The sequence below is a fragment of the Eriocheir sinensis genome, chromosome 31 (genome assembly GCF_024679095.1).
Source record: "Eriocheir sinensis breed Jianghai 21 chromosome 31, ASM2467909v1, whole genome shotgun sequence".
In the NCBI taxonomy this organism is placed as follows: domain Eukaryota; kingdom Metazoa; phylum Arthropoda; class Malacostraca; order Decapoda; family Varunidae; genus Eriocheir; species Eriocheir sinensis.
The window spans coordinates 214,403-239,946 of record NC_066539.1 but is presented as its reverse complement, the minus strand read 5'-3'; the positions used below and the strand labels follow the sequence as shown (position 1 = coordinate 239,946).

The 25,544-nt window shown below is 42.4% G+C and overlaps 1 protein-coding gene across 1 annotated transcript in view; it reads right to left on the bottom strand.

The window, feature by feature from the left end:
* LOC127005994 (solute carrier family 22 member 8-like) overlaps window positions 1-25,544 on the bottom strand; it is a 36,066-nt gene that overhangs the window by 3,190 nt on the left and 7,332 nt on the right. The window contains exons 2-3 of the mRNA XM_050875475.1: window positions 9,852-10,006; window positions 4,692-4,860 (exon numbers count right to left, since the gene is read on the bottom strand). Coding sequence (XP_050731432.1) covers window positions 4,692-4,860; window positions 9,852-10,006 — 324 coding nt within the window. The remainder of the gene's footprint in view (window positions 1-4,691; window positions 4,861-9,851; window positions 10,007-25,544) is intronic.

Genomic DNA, 25,544 nt, shown 5'->3' with positions numbered 1-25,544 from the left:
AACACCATCTCTCCTCCTCTAAACTTCACCTTCTCTTCCTCACTGAAACACAGGTTTCTGAGGCTACTGACAGCAATCTCTACTCTGTTCCCTCCTACTATCTCTATCCTAAATTTCAATCCAAAGCTGGATGTTGCGCCTACGTGCGCAACGACATCACTTGCTCTCGTGCCCACGACCTTGACTCTTCTGAATTTTCCACCATCTGGCTAAGACTTCATTGTCATTCTATTACTAAATACACCTGTGCTGTTTATCTCTCACCTAACTCTACTAACTATGTAAAACTCTTTGACTATTTGAAATCTAAAGTGGAGCGCATCTTGACCCACTCTCCCTTCGCTGAAATCTCCATCTTGGGAGATTTCAATGTTCACCACCAGCTTTGGCTTCATCCTCTTTCACTGACCAGCCTGGTGAACAAGCCTACAACTTTGCTCTCCTCAACGACCTAGAGCAGTTGGTTCAGCACCCTACTCGTATTCCCGACCGTCTTGGAGACAGGCCCAACATTCTAGACCTCTTCCTTACCTCTAATCCTTCTGCTTACTCTGTCAAACTGTTCTCTCCGTTGGGCTCCTCCGATCATAACCTTATTTCTGTATCCTGTCCTATCGCTCCTGTACATCCTCTGGACCCACCGAGGAGGCGATGCTTCTGGCATTTTGCTTCAGCTCGGTGGGACGACCTGAGGATGTACTTTTCCGATTTCCCGTGGAATGATTACTGCTTCCAGGAGAGAGACCCCTCTGTGTGTGCTCTGGTAGACTACGTCCAGCGATTTGGTTACGTCATAAACTGAGAAGAGGTCGTTATAAAAGGTCAATAGGTTTGATAGGCAGGATCTTTTGTTATGGAAGGCATATTGTGAATCCCCAATTAATGAGTGGCTTTCAAGGTAACTCACAATTTTGTCTCTAATTATGCTCTCGAGTAGCTTACCTACAACTGAAGTTAGACTAATGGGCCTGTAATTACCTGGTATTTGTTTGTCTCCTTTCTTAAAAATCGGTGTCACGTTAGCCTTTTTCCAATCCGAAGGGACGATGCCTTGTCGCAAGGACATATTGAACACGGTTGTGAGGGAGGAGAGTATTTCGCTCTTTGTTTTTTTAAGCAGTATAGGATATACTTTGTCAGGTCCGGGACATTTATTTGTTTTAAGGGATTGGAAAGCTTTTAGGACTGCATCGGTAGTTATTACAAAGTTAGGCAATATATGTTAGTACAACCGTTGTCGTCGCTGGTGTTGGTGGTAGTGGTGGAAAGACTGCTAGTATTAAATTGTAGACAATAAATCCGAAGTACCAACTCTTCCCACTCGCTAGCTTGAAATTTTGTGGGCCAACTTTTTTAGCCGAGTATATGTTTCGAAGTGGAATTTAGTGAGGATTCTTATGGTATCTTCAAATTTCTCATACGCCTATTAGTTCCCGAGTTACACCGAGAAAACTGTATTTTTTCCTCTCCCGTCAGAGTGGGCTAACAAATAAAAATTCGCTCAAAGCTCCTCATCTACGCTCCTTAGAGAGGTTGCCATATGTTACCAATAAGAAACTGACGCACTTTCACCGAAAACTTAATTTTTAATCATTTTATTTTTAACTTTTATGACGTGTTTCGCGTCATCGTGCGCCAGGACCTTTTACCCTTTGATTGGTTAAACACCGAGGAAAAGTAAATATTTAATAAGTTCGCAATGTGTCAGTTGTCAGTCCGTCCAATTCCACTTCTGATCGCCTTCCTATTGTTTACATAATTGAAGATGGATTTCGGATTATTTTTACAGTTGGTTGTAATGTTTTCTTCATATACGCTTCTTACTCGCCGCCTGGTTTCATGATAAAGTCTAATGTTTTCGGGCGTGCTTTGGTCTTTCTTTAGCCTGTAAGACAATTTTCTCTCCTTAACCAATATTAAATTTCGCTAATAAACCAAGGAGGGCTTTTATTAGTGTTACTTCGCTTCTCGCACAATGGGACAAATGTGTTCTGCTGAGTGAGTAAATGAGTTTTAAAGTTTAGCCAGGCTACCTCTAGCTGTATTTCTGTTAGTTTTAGTCGGATTTCTACGAAATTAGGTCTTTTGAAATAGTGCACCTTTACTTTATTTTTAGTCACTGTTGTCTGAGCTCTAATGTTGACGCGCACTAATTTATGATCGCAGGAACCGAGGTGTTCTCCTTCCGTAACATTACTGACTAGGTTATCTTGGGTCGCTATGACAAGGTCTAGTATGTTATTTTGTCGAGTTGGTTCAGTAACCATTTGGCTAAGGTAATTTTCTTCCAAAAATTCGATCGTTCTATGTGACTCGCCTTCGGTACCTAACAGTGTCGCCCAGTCAATATGGGGGAGATTAAAGTCTCCTAATATCATTGAATCGCTGTTATTAAGTGACTGCCTTAAAACGCTGTACATTTCAACATCATTTTCGAGTGATTGCCCCGGAGAGAGAGAGAGAGAGAGAGAGAGAGAGAGAGAGAGAGAGAGAGAGAGAGAGAGAGAGAGAGAGAGAGAGAGAGAGAGAGAGAGAGAGAGAGAGAGAGAGAGAGAGAGAGAGAGAGAGAGAGAGAGAGAGAGAGAGAGAGAGAGAGAGAGAGAGAGAGAGAGAGAGAGAGAGAGAGAGAGAGAGAGAGAGAGAGAGAGAGAGAGAGAGAGAGAGAGAGAGAGAGAGAGAGAGAGAGAGAGAGAGAGAGAGAGAGAGACAGACAGACAGACAGACAGACAGACAGACAGACAGACAGACAGACGGACAGACTGATTGACTGACTGACTGACTGAGAGACAGACTGACAGACAGAGATAAAGAGAGAAAGAGAGAGACAGCGAAAGAGGAAGAGAAAGAAAACAGAAAGAGAAGGAGAAAGAGAGAGAAAGAAAGATAAACATATACATATATTTACATAGAAAATCAGGCCACACAGACCCCATGGTTCAGACTAGGTGATCTGTCCTGAAACCTAAGTGATTCTACATTAATCAGATAGCTCCAAAATTTTGCATTTCTACTCTAGGTAACATTAAGTTGAAGGAAGTGTCGGTCGAGCTTGTTTTTAAAGGAGTCAATCGTGTTACACTGGACCACTGAAGGAGGGAGCTTATTCCATTCTCACACTACAACGTTGGTGAAGAAATATTTGGTGCAGTTTAAATTTACTTGTCTACATGTAAGTTTTGTGCCATTTTTCCTCGTTCGCTGTGTCATCGATCATAAACAATTTTGATTTGTCCACATTCGTAAGGCTATTAAGTATTTTAAAACATTCGATCAGTTTTCCTCGATGGCGACGTTTCTCAAGAGAGAACATGTTTAGGGTTGAGAGCCTCTCGTCGTAGGGTTTGTTACGCAAAGAAGGGATCATTTTTGTTGACCGACATTGAACACCTAATTTAGCAATGTCCTTTGCATGGTGGGGAGACCAAAACTCTACCGCATATTCCAATTGGGGTGTGACTAAACTATTGTAGAGCGGAAGTATTACTTCTTTATTTACTTTTGAATAAAAAGTATATTTTAATGAAGCCCAGCATTGTTCGCTTTATTTGCTGCATCGATGCATTGCTGTGAGAATTTGAGGTTTAAGGCAATTTTAACACCCAGGTCCTCGACCCATTAAACGCTTCTGTGTTTGACGTCGCGCATTTCGTAATCGAACTTCTTGTTTCTTGTTCCAACTTGAAGGACCTGGCACTTATGTACATTAAAGGGCATCTCCCATCTATCAGACCAAGTTGAAATTTTATGCAAATCCTCTTGGAGACTTAGTCTATTTTCGTCAATGAGAACCGAGTTACCCATCTTTGTGTCGTCTGCAAATTTTCTAATGCGATTATTGATTCCAACATCCATATCGTTGATGTAAATAATGAAGAGCACTGGGCCAAGAACCGAGCCCTGAGGGACGCCACTAGTGACCGGAGCCCACTCTGAGTTAATCCGTCGACCACCACTCTTTGGTGTCTGTTGCTCAACCAATTTGCGATCCATTGGTGTACTTGACCGTCAATACCTAGTTGCTTTAATTTATAAAGTAATTTATGATGTGGAACTTTATCAAACGCTTTCTGGAAATCAAGATAGACTACGTCCAGTGATTTGGTTACGTCATAAACTGAGAAGAGGTAGTTATAAAAGGTCAATAGGTTTGATAAGCAGGATCTTTTGTTACGGAAGCCGTGTTGTGAATCTTTAATCAATGAGTGGCTTTCAAGGTAAGTCACAATTTTGTCTCTAATTATGCTCTCGAGTAGCTTACCTACAACTGAAGTTAGACTAATGGGCCTTTAATTACCTGGTATTTTTTTGTCTTCTTTCCTAAAAATCGGTGTTACGTTAGCCTTTTCCCAATCCGAAGGGACGATGCCTTGTCGCAGGGACATATTGAACACGGTTGTGAGAGAGAGAGAGAGAGAGAGAGAGAGAGAGAGAGAGAGAGAGAGAGAGAGAGAGAGAGAGAGAGAGAGAGAGAGAGAGAGAGAGAGAGAGAGAGAGAGAGAGAGAGAGAGAGAGAGAGAGAGAGAGAGAAAACATGCAAGATTTTGAATATACTATATATGTGGGGATCTTGAAGGGAACCTTGGAAACTCTAATTTCGTGGCAAACCATTTGTTGAAACTTCCAAAAATGGACAGATTACTGGAGATATAGATGGATAGAGAGACAGTTAGACTGACACCAAATGAACTCACAAAACAGCTGGAAAGAGAAGGATGAACGGGAGAGACATCAGCAGCTGGAGGCGGCGCCATTCTCTGATGTAGTAACCCAGCCCGCCAAGCACTGCAACAGTTAATCCCCAGCCGACGCCTGTGGCCATCCCCACTATGGCCCGCATTCGAGGGGGAACGGTTTCCATCACTGTACGGGAGTAGTAATATTTACTGTAACTCTAACTGGAAAATCTTGATTACAGACAAATGAATGTTCATACAAATAAATATGTTTAAAAAAATATACAAGCAGACAAATTTCTAGCACAATATCGCCAATAGTGTTTACGATTATATTAAAAGTTTAATATTTTTTTTACACGGTAAGGAAAAGTTGGGAGCATACGCTATAACTGCGCGTGGCGGCGATGCTCACATCCGTCCCGCTGACACTTTGAGCCTGTGGTGGGAGAGAATCCTTTAACCCGACTCAGGGCCAGTGTAACATCCGGGTTACTACAGTTTACTTTCTCGAGGTTTTCCTAAGTACCCATTTATCGACCCTCCCAGAAGGAAGGATGAACAGTTGGGTGGGCTGCGCATAGGCTGCCCTGGCGGGAATTCGAGCCCAGGCTTGCAGATCGTAGTTAGGGACACTAACCACGGAGGCAGTCCTATATAATAGTAGGGGGGGGGGGGTCAATATAATAATAAAGGCAGGCCTATCTGGATGAGCAACGCAGCGCACTGAACCACCCCGAGCTGTATCCTTCTTTCTTCCTTCCTTAATAATCCTTCATTCAACTGGACGTTCCAAGTCCTGAGAACTGGTTACTATGCCCTTAACTTTAGTCCTCCTCCAACATGTTAGCCGTTTGAGGCGTCCTTGCAAGGCTGGGGGACATGAATTTTGGGGGTTGAGCTATGGGGTAGTTGTGTCGTGTGCTGCGGCTAGCAACACACCTCTTGAAAACTTTATTCCTGCCAAGACGGGCAACCTCTCCTGGCCCAGAGAGGTCAATCGGCTAGTCTGCGCTTCCATGATCATGAGCCAAGCGGCCACCACAATGTCAGATTGTGCTTGTTTATTCTCTCCTGCTACTCCTGGGACCCTACGGTCAGCCTCCCTTTGCAGTGCCTCGTGGCGGATGGGGGTGTAGGAGAGGGAATTATCGATGACTTGTTTATCGAGTGTTTTGACAAGTCTGAAGGCTGGGGCTAGGACACCACCAACCACACCAACGACACCCACCTCCTTTTCTTGGGGACCGCCAAGATGGTGCAGACGAGACACAAACTCGTCGAGCCAGTCCCGGGGTTAACCTCCGGCAGGCTCTCCGTGTGAGAGCCTGGAACATCCTGAGCCTCTCGGAGGATCAGCACTTGCCCCATCTGTTAGCTGAACTCAGGAAGCTGAGAGTGAGCTGAGTGGAGTGGGGCTCTCGGAATGAAGGAGACCTGGTAATGGAGAAAATAATAGGGGGGTTATACCAACTACTGGTCAAGCCAGAGCGATGGCGCAAGACTCAAAGGAGTATGGTAGCAGTCGTATGGTGTTGGGTTACTCCGGCTGATGAGCAAATGATACTGGTGAGATTGAAGCATATCTTAGGGTTCTTATCTCTTACTGCAGTGTACGGACCTACTAATACTGTATGTGTGAACTTGAGGAGATAGAGATGTTTTATGGCAAGCTCGACTTTATAATCGACCAGTGCCCCGCGCGTAACACGCTTATAGTCTTTGGCGATTTCAATACATCTACAGTCACAAAGTGAGCTGGCTGCAAGTTATGTGTTTGTCCCCATGGCTCTGGGGCCAGAAGCGTAAACAGTTCTTTCCTTCTGAACTTTGCAAAATCCAGAAGCTGAAGGTTGCTACTTCCTAGTTCCAGAGATGCGAACCTCGCCGATTGACTTGCTATAACAATGCTGGCAGTGTGGTACCGATTACATCCTTGTTAATACTCGTTGGAGGATCTTCTAGAACGGTAGGGTTTCCCGGAGTGCTGAGTTCTTTTCAACCGACCACATACTTGTTGCAAAATTGAAGATTCGCATCAGATCCAATGACGCAACCCTCGTGGGTTCCATCTTCAGAATCCGAGGGACTGGGAGTGTGGTCAGGAGTATGGAGTGGCAGTCTCAAATCGGTTTGAAGTGTTTGGTACTCTTGAGAACCCTAGAGAGTTGTGGGATGACTTCAACGGGAAACTGGCAAACGTGCCGAGGGGGGCAGTGAAGAGCGCCCTCTGTCTAGAAGTGGAGCTGTCTTGAGGAAGACACTAGAGCATGTGTTCTTAAATTAGTACCTCAATAACCCCAGGGAGTATCGAAACCGGTTCTTAGGGGTATCCAAAAAGGCATCCTGGAAAATATAAAAAATAAAAAGAGTCCATAGAATTCAGCTGTTTGTTCATAGCCGTCCTGTTTTCTCTTTTCAACAGGAAATTAAAAGTTAAAAGTTGGGGGTATCAGGTTGACTTGGAGTTGAACTTTGGGGTATCGGGGCTGAAAAACTTTAAGAACCACTGCACTAGAGAATATAGAGGAGAGCCGTGCTGGCAGGGCGGCTTGGAATTCGGAGCGCTCTCTCACAACCGACGAATACCCTTGTGAGGAGGGATGAGGAATGAGTCTGGTGTCTCCCTGAAGATGTGAAAGGGTTGTCAAAATGCAAACCCCCTTAAACCTTCCGAGCTATGAAAAAGCTCCATCCAAATCCACATCGCACACAAATACTATCCGAATGGCTGATGGTTAGATCAAATCAAATGCGGTTGGGTAACGGGCTTGTTGGGCCGATTACTGTGGGCAGTTGTACATGGCAGAGCTCCCAAGCGGACAGCTCCCTCTGTCTGTGTCGCAGATGGTTGCTGCTGATCTACTAATAGACGAAAGTCCACCTTTTCTTGCGGAAGTGAGAGAGGCTTTGAGGAATTTGACGGGTGGAGAAGCAGCTGGGGTCTGTAATAATAATGTGAAGATGCTGAAACCCGAAGGTGAAGCCATTTCTCTTGTCATTTATTTTGACTTGAAAATGGGACTGGCTGTCCCAGTCTGGAAAGGGAAATATGACCGACAGTACTGTAAGTATTACCGTGGTATTACACTGCTTAGTGTGCCGGACAAAGTGCTTCAACATCCTGAGCCTCTCGGAGGATCAGCACTTGCCCCATCTGTTAGCTAAACAGATCTCTTATATCTATGTTTCAAATGCGAATTCACCTCATCTGCTAATGTTTCAGACGCCTGAGCAATCCGAGTTTAAACCCGGCAACGATTGGCCGGATCCTAGGACTTCAAGTCCTTGAAGAACGCCGACGTGAGTTTCGACAAGGGCTATTCGCAGCCCATGTTGATCTCAAGAAGGCTTTCGATTCATTATATCGTGTGGCACTGTGGGACATTCTGCGGATCCTTTTCTCTGGGACTGTGAGGTATGTGAAGTGAGACGGAAGGGTTTCCGGCTTCTTTTCTTTTAATTCAGGAGTGAGGCAGGTTTGAGTCTTTACTCCATCACTTTTCAACATTTGCATGGACTGGGTATTAGGCAAAGTTGTTGATCAAAGTCATTATGGGGCATTTTGGTGACATCAAGCCAACTTGTTTTTGGTGATGCTGTTCTCGCGGAATCGTTCTGGTCTGGTATTGGATTTCGAAGTGCTGCATGAGGAAGCGAAGCCTCTAGGACTGAAGGTCTCCTGGGTCAAAGCCAAGGTCCAGTCATTTGGAGGTTTGCTGGATGACACAGTTGTCGGTTCATGCATGTGGTGGGGATGTCGAGGTCACTAGAAGTTTCACATACCTTAGTAAGGTAGTGTATAACAATGGTGAGTCTTACCAGGAAGTCACTCCATGGATTGGCCTGGTCCACGGTGTTATGGACTCGCTCAACAAGAAAATATGGCAATGTTGATACCTATGCAGGCGGGTAAAGATTCGAGTCTTTAATTTAGCTGCTTGTGCTCCCAGTCTTACTGTATGACTGTGTCACCGAATAGTGAGTGACATGGAGGGGCGTGTCGATGCCTTTGGTACCAAGAGCCTTCGCAGGATATCGTATCACAGGGTATCGTTGGAATGCCTTTGTGTCAAACCAGCGACTCGGTGATGAAGCTGAATCGTGGCATATTACTGACTTAGTCCATGTACGCAAACTCCCGCACGTCGATCCTGCTTACTGTTTTGTTTTTGTACAAAACAACCCTGAGTGGAGGACACCAAGCAGATGCTTTCGTAATTCACCAATGGGACAAGTCAGTCGATCCTGCCAAGAGAGACTTGTGATGGATAAGGCAGCTTCGCAGGAACATGCTCGGAACGGACCGTCGGGAGAGGCGGCGGTGAGAGAGTGAAGCGACGCGCTCCCGGGCGTATGGTCCCCGTTAGTTAGCATATAATGGTACCTGCACAGTACATTAAACGCCACTCGTAATGCACTGTGTTTAGTTTTTGTCAAACAGTGATTCCATAATAAAATTCAAGAGAAACTATGAATACAAGTGTAGCGTGAACTTTCTAGATAAAATTCCGTTAGTGGGGCAAAACATGCTTACGTATCCCCACGAGTTATACTCATGCATAATTTTTGTGCATAAAAATGGGTCACGGTATTTAAGCCCATTTAAAGATACTTGACATGGGTCACCAGGGAAGCTTGAGACAGGAATTCGTGATATAATTAAAATTCGTTTTGTGGAAATCTTTTTTGAAGTATACCTATACTTAAACCATAAAGGAACATATCTAAAAGTGTGCGGGGGGGGGGAAGGCATCGCCTCACCAAACAATGAATGCCAAATCTGAGAGTGAAACTGATTAATCATAACTCATGGCATAATCCATCGACTTGCTCGAGATACAAACTCTGCAAGCATATAAATGAGTGCATGTATGTGTCTATGGATGCTTATGTATGGTATAGGGGGTGGGGGGGGGGGGCAAACAATTTTCCAGATTTTTCAGAATTTTTTTGGATTTAAGAGGCAGAGAACATGCATGGAATATAGTTTTTTGTGTCCTCATTATGTAACATAGACAAAACATGCCTTTTCTTTGTATGTAAAACATGTAATTGTCTCTCAATTGAATGAGCAGATGACATTATGTCAGCCTTCAACTTTTCAACTTTTTTTTTCTTCAATCACGGTATTAATCAAAAATACACTTTGAACAAATAAAGGAAATCAGTACATACCTAAACCATAAACAGCTCCTTTACCCGACATGTGGCAAAATCCTAACAAGAATCGAGCAATGATGATCAAGTTAACATTCGGCAGCCAGCTCGTACATATCCCCGTTGAGACTAGCACCAAAGTACTCGCCACCGCCATGGGCCGCCGTCCAAACCTGGCGCAGAGATATGAACAATATATTCAAATGATATTTATATCTATCTATCTATCTATATATCTATATCTATCTATCTATCTATCTATCTATCTATCTATCTATATCTATATATCTATATCTATATCTATATCTATATCTATATCTATCTATCTATCTATCTATCTATCTATCTATATATCTATCTATATATATATATATATATATATATATATATATATATATATATATATATATATATATATATATATCTATATCTATCTCTATCTCTCTATCTCTATCTCTCTCTCTCTCTCTCTCTCTCTCTCTCTCTCTCTCTCTCTCTCTCTCTCTCTCTCTCTCTCTCTCTCTCTCTCTCTCTCTCTCTCTCTCTCTATCTCTCTCTCTCTCTCTCTCTCTATATATATATATATATATATATATATATATATATATATATATATATATATATATATATATATATATATATATATATATATATATATATATATATATATATATATATATATATATATATATATATATATATATATATATATATATATGTCAATGGGGGCCAGTGTTTCTGGGCATGGTAAATATAGTTTACAATATTGTTCTTCAATGTCACTGCTATTGGGAAGTTGAAGCCAGAAAGTGAATAGCTATCCTTCCCTTTTTTTGAGAACAGAATGCAGTAAACTACAAAAAATGCCCTGCAATTCTGAGACAGAGAGACAAGATGCATTAAAGTGGGGAGGAAGTTTACTATAAAGAGCATGATCAGATAATACTATTTACTTTATAAAGAACAGCTACGGCCCCAACTTTGCAATAGTGAGCATGATTAACACAAATATTAGGCAGCAAAAAAATGATTTGTTTCAAGACACGATCAAGAAGCTCAAGATGGGAATCGGCTGTTTACATAATAACTGGGACACAATACTTGAAAAATGGAAGTTTAAAATTTAAAATAACTGAATAATTAGCATAAACTTTCTTGCAATTATATTTTCCAGTAATCCATCATATGTTGATCTTTCATTACAGTGTAAGATAGTGTTTGATCCTAGGCTGCCCACTGAGTGTGGTTGGGGTTTGGTTTATGCTGCTGTCTTGTTTGACTTTTAATAAGGTGTGAGTTGTTTGGAAACAGGCGGTGGTCTACATAGCGATACATACTGCAAGCAGCTCCTCACACAACATCTTCTTTCCAAAACAAACTGTCCAATCCATTCTTACGCCGATGCCTCAACTCTGCATTATTCAACTTTTTTTTAATAGAAGACCCACCCAACAGGAACTAAATGATTCCAGGCGGCAGAACGCTCAGGCTCAGACCTTACTATTATTTCCGATTGGGGCAAGAACTTGGTGTCCTTCAATGCCTCAAACACACAGTTTCTCCATCTATCCACTCGACACAATCTTCCAAATAACTATCCCCTATTCCTTGACAATACTCAGCTATCACCTTCTTCAACACTAAACATCCTCGGTCTATCCTTAACTCAAAATCTCAACTGAACTCATATCTTTCTTTCACTAAATCAAGATTCGAGGCTGGGCGTTCTGTCTCCGCCAGTTCTTCTCCCCGCACAGTTGTTAGCCATTTACAGGGACTTGTCCACCCTCGTATGGAATATGCATCTCACGTGTGGGGCTCCCTCACAGGCTTTCTTGGACAGAGTCTCGTCTCATCAGCCTCCTCCTCTTACTAATAGTTTTCTACCTCTTAAATTTCCCCTCTTTCTATCTTCATCGATATTTTCATGCTGACTGCTCTTCCGAACTTGATAACTGCATGCCTCCTCCTCGCACACGACTTTCTACTCATGCACATCCCTTTACTGTCCAAATCTCAGTAACCAGCATCTTCACTCTTTCATCCCTCACGCTGGTAAACTCTGGAACAATCTTCCTTCAGCTGTATTTCCTCCTGCCTACGTCTTGAACTCTTTCAAGAGGAGGGTATCAGGACACCTCTCCTCACGAAACTGACCTATCTTTCGGCCACTCCTCTAGCTCTTTTTAGGAGCAGTGATTATCAGGCTTTTTTTTTTTTAACATTTGTTACCTTTTTTTATGCCCTTCAACTGACTCCTCTGCTGTAAAAAAAAAAAAATGTGTCGTAGGCAGCGTTTTTTTTTTTTTTTTACAACAAAGGAGGCAGCTCAAGGGCACAAAAAAATAAAAAAATAATAAAAAAAGCCCGCTACTCGCTGCTCCCAAAAAAGAATCAAAAGAGGTGGCCGAAAGAAAGGTCAATTTCGGGAGGAGAGGTGTCCAGATACCCTCCTTTTGAAAGAGTTCAAGTCGTAGGCAGGAGGAAATACAAATGAAGGAAGATTGTTCCAGAGTTTACCAGCGTGAGGGATGAAAGAGTGCTGGTTAACTCTTGCATAAGGGGTTTGGACAGTATAGGGATGAGCATGAGTAGAAAGTCGTGTGCAGCGGGGCCAGGGGAGGGGGGGAGGCATGCAGTTAGCAAGTTCAGAAGAGCAGTCAGCGTGGAAATATCGATAGAAGATAGAAAGAGAGGCAGCATCGCGGCGGAATTTAAGAGGTAGAAGACTATCAGTAGGAGGAGGAGAGCTGATGAGACGAAGAGCCTTAGACTCCACTCTGTCCAGAAGAGCTGTGTGAGTGGAGCCTCCCCACACGTGAGATACATACTCCATACGAGGGCGGACAAAGCCCCTGTATATGGATAGCAACTGCGCGGGGGAGAAGAACTGGCGGAGACGATACAGAACGCCCAACCTCGAGGAAGCTGATTTAGCGAGAGAGGAGATATGAAGTTTCCAGTTGAGATTTTGAGTTTAGGATAGACCGAGGATGTTTAGTGTTGAAGACGGTGACAGCTGAGTGTTGTCGAAGAATAGGGGATAGGTGTTTGGAAGATTGTGTCGAGTTGATAGGTGGAAAAATTGAGTGTTTGAGGCATTGAAGGACACAAGGCTCCTTCTGCCCCAATCGGAAATGATAGCAAGGTCTGAGGTTAAGCGTTCTGCAGCCTCCAGTCTGGAGTCGTGTACTTCCTGTTGAGAGGGTCTTCTATTGAAAGAAGTTGAATAATGCAGAGTAGAGTCGTCGGCGCATGATTGGACTGGACAGTTTGTTATGGAAAAAAGATCATTGATAAATAACAGGAAGAGAGTGGGTGATAGGACAGAGCCCTGTGGAATGCCACTGTTGATAGGTTTAGGGGAAGAGCAGTGACCGTCTAGAACGGCCGGAAAGGAAACTGGACATAAAGGAACAGAGAGAGGGATAGAAACCGAAAGAGGGCAGTTTAGGAAACAAAGACTGGTGCCAGACTCTATCGAAGGCATTCGATATGTCTAGCGCAACAGAGAAAGTTTCACCAAAACGGCTAAGAGAGGATGACCAAGAGTCAGTTAAGAGAGCAAGAAGATCGCCAGTAGAACGCCCCTTGCGGAATCCATACTGGCGATCAGATAGAAGGTTAGAAGTGGAAAAGTGCTTTTGAATCTTCCGGTAAAGGATTGATTCAAAAGCTTTAGATAGACAGGAAAGTAAAGCTATAGGGCGGTAGTTTGAGGGATTGGAACGGTCACCCTTCTTTGGCACAGGCTGTACAAAGGCGTACTGCCAGCAGGAAGGAAAGATAGATGTTGATAGGCAGAGACGAAAGAGTTTGACCAGGCACAGTTTTTAAGGACAATAGGAGGCACTCCATCAGGTCCATAAGCCTTCTGAGAGTTGAGGCCAGAGAGGGCATAGAAAACATCATTTGGAAGAATCTTAATAACAGGCATAAAGGAGTCAGAGGGGGGATGAGTAGGAGGAATATACCCAGAATCGTCCAGGGTGGAGTTCTTACATAAAGTTTGAGCGAAGAGTTCAGCTTTAGACAGATGAGACGGCAGTGCTGCCGTCAGGGTTAAGGAGAGGAGGGAAAGAGGAAGAAGTGAAATTGGAGGAGATATTTTTGGCTAGATGCCAGAAGTCACGGGAAGAATTAGAAGAAGCAAGGTGTTGACATTTTTTATTAATGAAAGAAGTTTTGGTAAATCGGAGAATAGATTTGGCACGATTCCGGGCTGAAATGTAAAGATCAAAGTTAGCGGGAGTTCGAAGGCTCTGGAACCTTTTGTGAGCTGCCTCTCTATCTTTAATAGCACGAGAACATGCATGATTAAACCAAGGCTTTTTAGGATGAGGAGTAGCGAAAATACGTAGAATGTATGCCTCCATTCCAGAGACAATCACCTCTGTGATGCGCTGACCACACACAGAGGGGTCTCTATCCTGGAAGCAGTAATCATTCCACGGGAAATCGGAAAAGTACATCCTCAGGTGGTCCCACCGAGCTGAAGCAAAAGGCCAGAAGCATCGCCTCTATGGTGGGTCCAGAGGATGTACAGGAGCGATAGGACAGGATACAGAAATAAGGTTATGATCGGAGGAGCCCAACGGAGAGAACAGTTTGACAGAGTAAGCAGAAGGATTAGTGGTAAGGAAGAGGTCTAGAATGTTGGGCCTGTCTCCAAGACGATCAGGAATACGAGTAGGGTGCTGAACCAACTGCTCTAGGTCGTTGAGGAGAGCAAAGTTGTAGGCTTGTTCACCAGGCTGGTCAGTGAAAGAGGATGAAAGCCAAAGCTGGTGGTGAACATTGAAATCTCCCAAGATGGAGATTTCAGCAAAGGGAGAGTGAGTCAAGATGTGCTCCACTTTAGAGTTCAAATAGTCAAAGAATTTTACATAGTTAGTAGAGTTTGGCGAGAGATAAACAGCACATATGTATTTAGTAATAGAATGACAATGAAGTCTTAGCCAGATGGTGGAAAATTCAGAAGAGTCAAGGCTCTGGGCACGAGAGCAAGTGATGTCGTTGCACACGTAGGCGCAACATCCAGCTTTAGATTGAAATTTAGGATAGAGATAGTAGTAGGGAACAGAGTAGAGGTTGTTGTCAGTAGCCTCAGAAACCTGTGTTTCGGTGAGGAAGAGAAGGTGAGGTTTAGAGGAGGAGAGATGGTGTTTCACAGAATGAAAATTAGAACGAAGACCGCGAATGTTGCAGAAATTGATAAAGAGGAGGTTTGAGGAGTTATCAGGACACCTCTCAAGTCGGCAGCCAGAAGGGAAGTCCTCCCTGGGGGAATTTGTGGTCCACCCCCAGGCGGGGACTCCGAGGCGGTGTTTTCGTTAGCCATTTTGAATTTTGAATTTTGGGAAAAGATGTGTGTGTTGTGTGAATGTAGTGTGGTGTAGAAAGAGAGAGGAACTGTCTTTTGAGAGCATGCTGAACTGCTCTCTGGTGTTGATGAGACAAAAGGGAAACGGTTAGTGAGGACATGGGAAGGGTCTTTGAAGGGCTTCAGCACCCTCCTCGCTACCCATATATCCTCACCGGGAGTAGCTCACGCCCGTTCGGTAGGTGTCTTCCTACCTTCTCCTGCATTAGACCACTGAAGGTGGGAGTTTATTCCATTCTCGCGCTACAATGTTGGTAAAGAGAAATTTGGGGCAGTCTGAATTTATTTGTTTACACTTAAGTTTTGTGTCATTATTTCTCGTTCGGAACGTGCACATGTCTTCGAGGAGAAAATTTGGATTTATCTACATTCATAAAACCATTAAGCATTTTGAAACTTTCTATCACTTTTCCTCGGAAGCGACGTTTCTCAAGAGAGAACAGCTTAAACGATGAGTGCTTTCCTGCGTAAGGTTTGTTTCGCAAGGAAGAGTTCATATTAGTTCCCCTACGTTGCACAGCTTCTAATTTTGCAATGTCCTTTGCGTGGTGGGGCATAAATCTTTGCTTTCCAAACTACCCTCCTACGGATTCTATTCCTCTTCCTGTACTTTTATCTCCATTTTCCTTTCCCGCCGTTCTGTCTCAGCTGTGGCCGACGGTCACTGTTTTTCCCCTAAACCTATCACCAGTGGTGCCCCGCAGGGCTCTGCCCTATCTCCCATTCTCTTTCTTTTTTTTTTCTTTTTTTTTTTTTTTTTTTTTTTTTTTTTACAGCAAAGGAGACAGCTCAAGGGCACAAAAAAGTAAACATTAATAAAAAAAAAAAGCCCGCTACTCGCTGCTCCTAAAAAGAATCCAAAGAGGTGGCCGAAAGATAAGTCAGTTTCGGGAGGAGAGGTGTCCTGATAATTGATGATCTTTCTAAAACAAACTGTCCTATCCACTCGTATGCCGATGACTCTACTCTGCATTACTCAACATCTTTTGAGAGAAAACCCTCCCAACTGGAACTACGTGATTCCAGGCTGGAGGCCGCAGAACAATTAACCTCAGACCTTACTATCATTTCTAATTGGGGCAGGAGGAATTCCGCCAGTTCTTCTCCCCCACACAGATGCTTTCCATATACAAGAGCAGTGTCCGCCCTCGTATGGAGTATACATCTCATGTGTGGGGGGGTTCCACACACATAGCTCTCTTAGAGCTCTTCGTCTCATCAGTTCCCCTTCTCCTACTGACAGTCTTCTACCCCATAAATTCCGCCGCCATATTGCTTTTCTTTCTTCTATAGATATTTTCATGCTGACTGCTCTTCTGAACCTGCTAACTGCATGCCTCCGTCCCTCCCGCGGCCCTGCTGCACTCGACTTTCTACTCTAGCTCATCCCAATACTGTCCAAACCCCTTATGCAAGAGTTAACCATCATCATCATTCTTTCATCCCTTACACTGGTAAACTCTGGAACAGCCTTCCTTTGTCTGTATTCTTTCCTGCCTATAACTTGACCTCTCTCAAGAGGAAAGTATCAAGACACCTCTCCACCCGAAATTGACTTCTCTTTTGGCCACTCTTTACTTTTCTCTTTTATAGGAGCTGCGATTAGCGGGCTTTTTTCTGCACTTTCTTTTTGTTGACCTTAAGTTGCTTCCTTTACTGTAAAAAAAAATGTACTGCGTATTCTAAATCGTGTCTGACTAAACTATTGTACAGTGGGAGTATTACATCTTTATTCTTGAATGAGAAGTTTCTCTTAATGAAGAGCAGCATACTGTTCGCTTTGTTTGCTGCGTTAATGCATTGCTGTGAGAATTTGAAGTTTGACGCGATTATGACATCCAGGTCCTTTCACACTGAACGCTTTTGAGTTTCATACCACGCATTTCGTCATCGAACCTCTTATTATTTGAGCCATTTGAAGAACCTGGGACCTATCTATATTAAAGAGCATCTCTTTTATATTGGACTAAGCCGAAATTTTATGCAAATCTTCTTTGAGGCTTTGTCTGTCTTCGTCAGGGAGGACCGAATTCCAATCTTTGTGTCGTTGGCAAATTTGCTAATGAAATTATTGAGTCCAACGTTAATGATATTGATTTATATTATAAACAGCACTGGGCCAAGAACCGAGCCCTGAGGGACACCACTAGTGACAGGCGCCCACTCTGAGTTAAATTCATCGATCACCACTCTTTGTTGTCTGTTGCTGAACTGATTTGTCATCCGTTGGTGTATTTTTCAGTCAATACCTAGTCGCTTTGTTATAAAGAAAATTATGGTGTGGAACTTTATCAAACGCTTTCTGGAAATCGAGATATGCGTTCAGAGATTTGTTTACGTCATACTGTGAAGAGGTCGTTATAAAGGGTCAATAAGTTCGACAAGCAAGATTTCATATTCTGAAGCCATGTTGAGAATCCCTTGTTTATGAGTCACTTTCAAGGTAATTGGCAATTTTGTCTCTATTTAGGCTCTCGAGTAGCTTACCTACTACTGAAGTGAGAGTAATGGTCCTATAATTGCCCGGTACTTTTTTGTCTGTCTTAAAAATCGGTGTTATGTTAGCCATTTTACAATCCGAAAAGCCTTGTCGCAAGAACATATTGAATTCAGTTGTGAGAGATGAGAGTATTTCGATTTTTGTTTCTTTAAGTAGAATTGTATTATACATTGTCTGGTCCTGGACTTCTATTTGTTTTAAGAAATTGGAGAACATTTAAGACTTCATTGAAAGTTAATACATAGTCGGGCAAGTCTTACGTAAAATTATCGATAATACTATTGTTATCTCTGGTGTTGGTGGGAGTGGTGAGTGGCAGTATTGAATACCGAGGAAAGATTATCACTGGGTTACGAAAAAAAAAATTGTCAGTTGTCTAAGTTTTTTCAACTGATTTAGGACAAATTTGCACCGCTGAATCCAAAAATGACACCCGTTTCTCTCGATCAGTTCAGATTTTTGTGCTAAGTCGATTTTTAAAAAAAATCCGATCTTATAACTAGTTCGAGTACATTTTTGTGACATTTTCGGTTGATTATTGTTAATATTTCTCATCAGAAATAGATTTTTAAGATAAAAAAAATCGTTTTCTAACACAATTCATTAATTAAATGTTACAAAAATTGATAAGTGTTCATTGATTAGTAGACATTGATAAAGATAAGTACATGTAAATTTGATATTAGGTCATCATTGTTCAAAATTCAGGGCATGAACTTCCGTTTCTTCGAACTCCTAAAATGCTCAGCGGTAGGAATGTCTCTCTTCAGAGTCCAACAGTAATCAGCCATCATGACTGCGTCCCAGCGTCCCTGATACCTGGTCTCCATCTCTTTCATGTCCTGATGGAATCTCTCCCCCTGCTCGTTGCTCATTGATCCCAGATTCTCAGGAAACCGATCTATATGTGAGAATAAGTAATGCATTTTGATGCTCATATTGCATCCGAGGTTTCTGAAAGCAGTCAGCATATTGGTGACAAGTTCTGCGTAGTTCCTGACCTTCTTGTTGCCAATAAAGTTCTTCACGACAAGAACAAAAGCCTTCCACGCTTCCAGTTCCACTTCGTTCATTGAGTTTTCTAACTCTGGATCTCTGATGAGCTGACGGAGTTGAGGACCGTCAAAGATGCCAGCTTTCAACTTCTCCATGGCCAATCCTGGAAAAGCGTGGCACAAGTAAGTGAAGCAGCCACCTTCCTTGTCAAGACCTTTGGTGAACTGTTTTATCAAGCCGAGCTTGATGTGCAGCGGTGGGAAGAGTATCCTGTTTCTGTCCACCAGAGGGTTGTTTATGACGTTCCTTGCTGTGCAAGGCACCAATTCCTCCCGTACAGGCCAGTCCTTCTTCGTGTAATTATGCTGAGCTTTGTCCCTGCTATCCCACATGCACAGAGAGCACGGGTAATTGGTGAACCCGGACTGTTGTCCCAACAGAATACAAAAAATACCAGTTAGTAAAAAATTGGCGCATGTAAACTCTTCAGAATTCGTTTATTTAAAGAAATAAGAAAGAATTTTGCCTCATATAAATAGAAAATACCCGTAAGTGTAAAGAAAACGTAAAAAACATCATGTGGCGATAGATAAAAAAAAAAAAAGTTGACCTGATTGAGCAAAATCAATGTGATTTTTGGATTCAGCACATCAAAATTGTCCTAAATCAGCTAAAAAAAAATTAGACGATAAATTTGTTGTTGAACTAAAATTAATGTTCAATAAGTTCGCAACGTTACTTATTTACCATCGCTGTCGGTTATGGGTCCAATCCCGCTTCTAATCGCCTTTTTGTTGTTTATGTAATTGAAGAAAGACCGGATTAGTTTAACAGTTAGTGGCAATGTTTTCTTCGTACCTACTCTTTGCCTGTATTACTAGTCTTCTCACTAGTCGCCTGGCTTTGTGATAAAGTTTAACATTTTCAGGTGTGTTTTGCACCTTCTTTAGCCTTTAGAACAAATTTCTCTCATAATTGAATGTTTGAGTGTATTGTTAAATCACATATGACCTTTAAATATATATATATATATATATATATATATATATATATATATATATATATATATATATATATATATATATATATATATATATATATATATATATATATATATTAGTGTTACATCGCTTCGCTAAACGGGACAAATGTATTTTTCTTTTTCTTTTTTTTCTTTTTCTTTTTTACGTCGTGGCCTATTGCGCCGGTAGGCTTCTTCCCGGTGGATCCTGATGGTCGGCCCAAGGCTTCTTCCCGGCGGGGCCTGATGGTCGGCCCAGCCCGTTCTGGCGCAGGCGAGTGTTTATAGTGGCGCCATCTTGCATTGGCTCATGCTGCCCTCCCGGAGCTCATCTTTAATCCTAGAAACTAGAGTCCGGGTTGATAGGTGGTTTTCTGGACAGCATGTGGGTAGTTTTAAGCCACTCGGTGGCGGCTGAAAAATCCCAGCTTGGTGGCACCGGGTGGGGATTGAACTCGCGTCGTCCTGAACGCGGCGCCGTCACTCTATCCATTCAGCCACTCAGCCTCCCCGCTGAGTAATTGATTTTTTTTTAAATTTAGCCACACATCCTCTACGTTGGAATCATTGGGTAGTTGCATTTCTGTCAATTTACGTCAGATTTCTGCGATATTTGGCCTTTTAAAGTTAAGCACCACCTATGTCGCATGGCAATATTAATGCGCTTGTTTCTTAAACCCGACAGTATACAAGTGTGAAAGAGTGTGAGAAATGTAATGGAACAGCGCGACACGAGAGAGCAAGCAAGCGAGAGAGCGAGCGAGCCAGCTAGCGAGCAAGAGAGAGAGAGAGAGAGAGAGAGAGAGAGAGAGAGAGAGAGAGAGAGAAATGTAATGGAACCGCGCGCGCGCGAGAGAGAGAGAGAGAGAGAGAGAGAGAGAGAGAGAGAGAGAGAGAGAGAGAGAGAGAGAGAGAGAGAGAGAGAGAGAGAGAGAGAGAGATTTTTTTGCACAGCGCGAGAGAGAGAGAGAGAGAGAGAGAGAGAGAGAGAGAGAGAGAGAGAGAGAGAGAGAGGCGATAAAGAAGGGGGGGGTCGGAGGGTAGAGCAATTCCTTCGCGATAATGGCAAGGACGTGGGGCTGACGGGAGTAAAATTGGCCGGAGCAGCAGTGTTATTTAGAGCTGCCTCAGTCCCCCTCCAAATAACTGGTGAGTATCCGTTCTCTATAAATCAATATGCTTCGAGCTTCCGAGGCATGTGCATTTTACCCTCGTTTTGTGTTCGTTTATTTTATTTTATTTCTCTCTCGCTCTCTCTCTCTCTCTCTCTCTCTCTCTGTAAGTAATCGCACTAGACAGCGGGTTCAAATTGTGTTCACTGAGCATTAACTAAAGCAAATTAGACTACCGAGCTGGGCAGAACGAGCCCAGAATGTAGTTTATACCCACTGTTTAAGCTTTTAACACCACCTATGTCGCATGGCAATATTAATGCGTTTGTTACTTAAACCCGACATTACAAGTGTGAAAACTGTAATCTGCAAGTCATATATACATCTCCGAAATAGAGTTACATGTATTATATGAAATAATATACTTGTCCGTGTATATTTATAAAATCTCCACCATGCATTTTTTCTACCTAGGTATTAGTATATTCACCACCATGCATTTTTTTCTACCTCATATTAGTAATATGTTATATTTTTTTTGTTCTTATATATTTTTTTCTTCTGTAGGATAAAGGAACACATAAAACTCCCTTATACTGTTTACTTTTAAGATGTTCATGAGGAATGCTTCAGTGTCCTTTCTTCTTTCAGCTTGAAAAGAAAATCATTGGGTGTAGTTCCGTGACAAAATGGTAATTAATATTACTTCATTACCTTTCTCGCCATAGGCTACAGCCTAGTCCAAATACATATACATTGTTATGCCTATATTTTATTTTTTTATAATCCTATATTTCCTTCGATATTCTTATTCATTTTATATACCTTTAAAGATTATCACTTATAGGGGAGGCGATGGCTGAGTGGGCCTTAGAGAAATAATACATTGTTGCCAGAGTCCTCGAGGGGGAGCTAAAGATGCTTCACTGCTTCACTGTGAGGTGAAGCATGGGGCTAGGGGTGGGCGGAGCTTAGTCGGTGGCCTTGCGCCAGCAAATCCACTCAAAACATTGAATTTCTCGCTCCCAGATCGTCGGCTTAAATGAGCTTGTCTGCCTTATTTCTTCCACATATCATATGTTTTTAGTTATTGAACTGTTGCAGTATATGCACTAAGGATGTATGTACAGGTTTTCATAGAAAAAAACACCGGCATTTCCTTGTCTTTATTCCGTAGAAGCTGAGAAGAAATGTTCAACACCCGCCTTGATCCCTCACACTTCCTCTGTATAATATTCATTATATATTGATCATGGCCCTACTTTTAATGTAGAAGGATGTACAGCCTTTTATGTAGAGCGTCTCAGATGTGATCAAAACTCACTACGAGAAAACAGAAGGAAGTATTGGGGCAGGAAGGAGAAAAACTTAGATACGCAAATAATAGTCTATATTTGACTCAACGTCAACCAACTGTGTTCCACAATCATGCATGTCGTTTTTAGAGGTATATTAACCAGTAAATAGAGAAAATGCAACATACAGGTCAGGCACCAATTACTGAGAGGGGTTGGTTACATGTTTTTAGGGAGAGAAATGGTTGTGGAGTGGTGGAGATGGCTTGATCACCAGAGATGAAAAAAGAGACTTACAAAAGTGGAATAAATAATAGAAGATAACTCCTGTAACAGAGAGAGAGAGAGAGAGAGAGAGAGAGAGAGAGAGAGAGAGAGAGAGAGAGAGAGAGAGAGAGAGAGAGAGAGAGAGAGAGAGAGAGAGAGAGAGAGAGAGAGAGATTTACATAGAAAACCAGACCACACAGACCCCATGGTCCAGACTTGGTGGTCTGTCCTTAAACCTAAGTGATTTTACATTAATCAGAAGACTCCAAAACGTTGCATTTCTACTCTAGTTGATATTAAGTTGAAGGAAGTGACGGTCGAGCTTATTTTTGAAGGAGTCAATCGTGTTACACTGGACCACTGACGGTGGAAGCTTATTCCATTCTCGCACTACAACGTTGGTGAAGAAAAATTTGGTGCAGTCTGAATTTACTTGTCTACATCTGAGTTTTACGCCATTGTTCCTCGTGCGCAAAGTGTCATCGATCATAAACAATGTTGATCTGTCTACATTCGTGAAACCATTAAGTATTTTAAAACATTCGATCAGTTTTCCTCGGAGGCGACGTTTCTCAAGAGAGAACATGTTAAGGGTAGAAAGCCTTTCTTCGTAGGATTTGTTGCGCAAGGAAGGGATCATTTTCGTTGCCCGACGCTGAACACCTTCTAATTTAGCAATATCCTTTGCATGGTGGGGAGACCAAACTGTACCGCATATTCCAAGTGGGGTCTGACTAAACTGTTGTAGAGCAGAGTACTACATCTTTATTCTTGAATACAAAGTTTCTTTTAATGAAGCCCAACATTCTGTTCGCTTTATTTGCTGCATCGATGCATTGCTGTGAGAATTTGAGGTTTGACGCGATTTTGACCCCCAAGTCTTTGACGCATTGAACGCTTTTGAGTTTAACGCCGCGCATTTCGTATTCGAACTTCTTATTCCTAGTTCCAACTTGAAGGACCTGACACTTGTCTACGTTAAAGGGCATCTCCCATCTATCCGACCAAGCTGAAATTTTGTGCAAATCCTCTTGGAGGCCTTGCCTGTCTTCGTCAGTGAGAACCGAGTTGCCAATCTTTGTGTCGTCTGCAAATTTACTAATGCGGTTATTGAGTCCAACATCCACGTCGTTGATGTAAATAATGAAGAGCACTGGGCCAAGGACCGAGCCCTGAGGGACGCCACTAGTGACAGGCGCCCACTCTGAGTTAAATCCGTCAATCACTACTCTTTGTTGTCTGTTGCTCAACCAATTCGCGATCCATTGGTTTACTTGACCGTCAATACCTATTTGCTTTAATTTGTAAAGTAATTTATGATGCGGGACTTTATCAAACGCTTTCTGGAAATCAAGATAGACTACGTCCAGTGATTTGGTTACGTCATAAACAGTGAAGAGGTCGTTATAAAAGGTTAATAGGTTTGATAGGCAGGATCTTTTGTTTCGGAAGCCATGTTGTGAGTCCCCAATCAATGAGTGGCTTTCAAGGTAATTCACAATTTTGTCTCTAATTATGCCCTCAAGTAGCTTACCTACAACCGAAGTTAGACTAATGGGCCTGTAATTACCTGGTACTTTTTTTGTCTCCTTTCTTGAAAATCGGTGTCACGTTAGCCTTTTTCCAATCTGAAGGGACGATGCCTTGTCGCAAGGACATATTGAATACGGTTGTGAGGGAGGGAGTATTTCGCTCTTTGTTTCTTTCAGCAGAGTTGGATATACTTTGTCAGGTCCAGGACTTTTATTTGTTTTAAGTGAATGGAGAGCTTTAAGGACTTCATCGGTTGTTATTTCAAAATTAGGCAATGCATGCTCGAGATTTACAATAGTACTGGTGTTGGTGGTAGCGAGAGGAAGACTGTTAGTATTAAACACCGAGGAAAAGTAATTATTTAAGAGGTTTGCAATGTGTTGGCTGTCAGTCACTAGTGCACCGTCGCTGTTTGTTAAAGGTCCAATACCACTTTTGATCGCCTTTCTGTTGTTTATGTAACTGAAGAAAGATTTCGGATTATTTTTACAGTTGGCTGCAATATTTTCTTCGTATCTACGCTTTGCCTGACCTACTAGTCTTTTTACTCGTCGCCTGGCATCATTATAAAGTCTAATGTTTTCGGGCGTGCTTTGTTCTTTCTTTAACCTGTAAAACAATTTTCTCTCATTGACTGATTGTTTAATTTCGCTATTAAACCACGGTGGGCTTTTATTAGTGTTATTTCGCTTCTCGCACAAGGGGACGAATGTGTTCTGCTGAGTGAGTAAGTGATTTTTAAGGCTTAGCCAGGCTTCCTCTACGTTGCCGTCATCTGATAGTTGTATTTCTGTTAGTTTTTGTCGGATTTCTACGAAGTTAGCTCTTTTGAAATTGGGCACCTTTACTTTATTTTCAGTCACTGATGATTGAGCTTTAATGTCGACGCGCACTAATTTATGATCGCAAGAACCGAGGTGTTCTCCTACCGTGACATTACTGACTAGGTTATCTTGGGTCGTTATAACAAGGTCGAGTATATTATTTTGTCGAGTTGGCTCAGAAACCATTTGGCTTAGATAATTTTCTTCTAGAAATTCGATCATTCTATGTGACTCGCCTTCTGTACCTGACAGTGTCGCCCAGTCGATATGGGGGAGGTTAAAGTCTCCTAATATCAGTGAGTCGCTGTTATTAAGTGACTGCCTTAAGACGCTGTACATTTCAAGGTCGTCATCGAGTGATTGCCCGGGAGGTCTGTAGGTGACAGATATATTTAAGTTGACTTTTGCAATGTTTACTCGAGAGAGTAAACATTGCAATGTTTACTCGAGAGAGAGAGAGAGAGAGAGAGAGAGAGAGAGAGAGAGAGAGAGAGAGAGAGAGAGAGAGAGAGAGAGAAGAGAGAAGAGAAGAGAAGAGAAGAGAAGAGAAGAGAAGCGAGAGAGAGAGAGAGAGAGAGAGAGAGAGAGAGAGAGAGAGAGAGAGAGAGAGAGAGAGAGAGAGAGAGAGAGAATGAAAATAAGGGAGAATGATAAGACTGAGAATGAGAATGAGAGACAGGTAATGAGAATGAGCAAGAGAGAATGAGAATGAGAGAGAATGAATGAGAATGAGAGAGAATGAATGAGAATGAGAGAGAATGTGAGAGAGAGAGAGAGAGA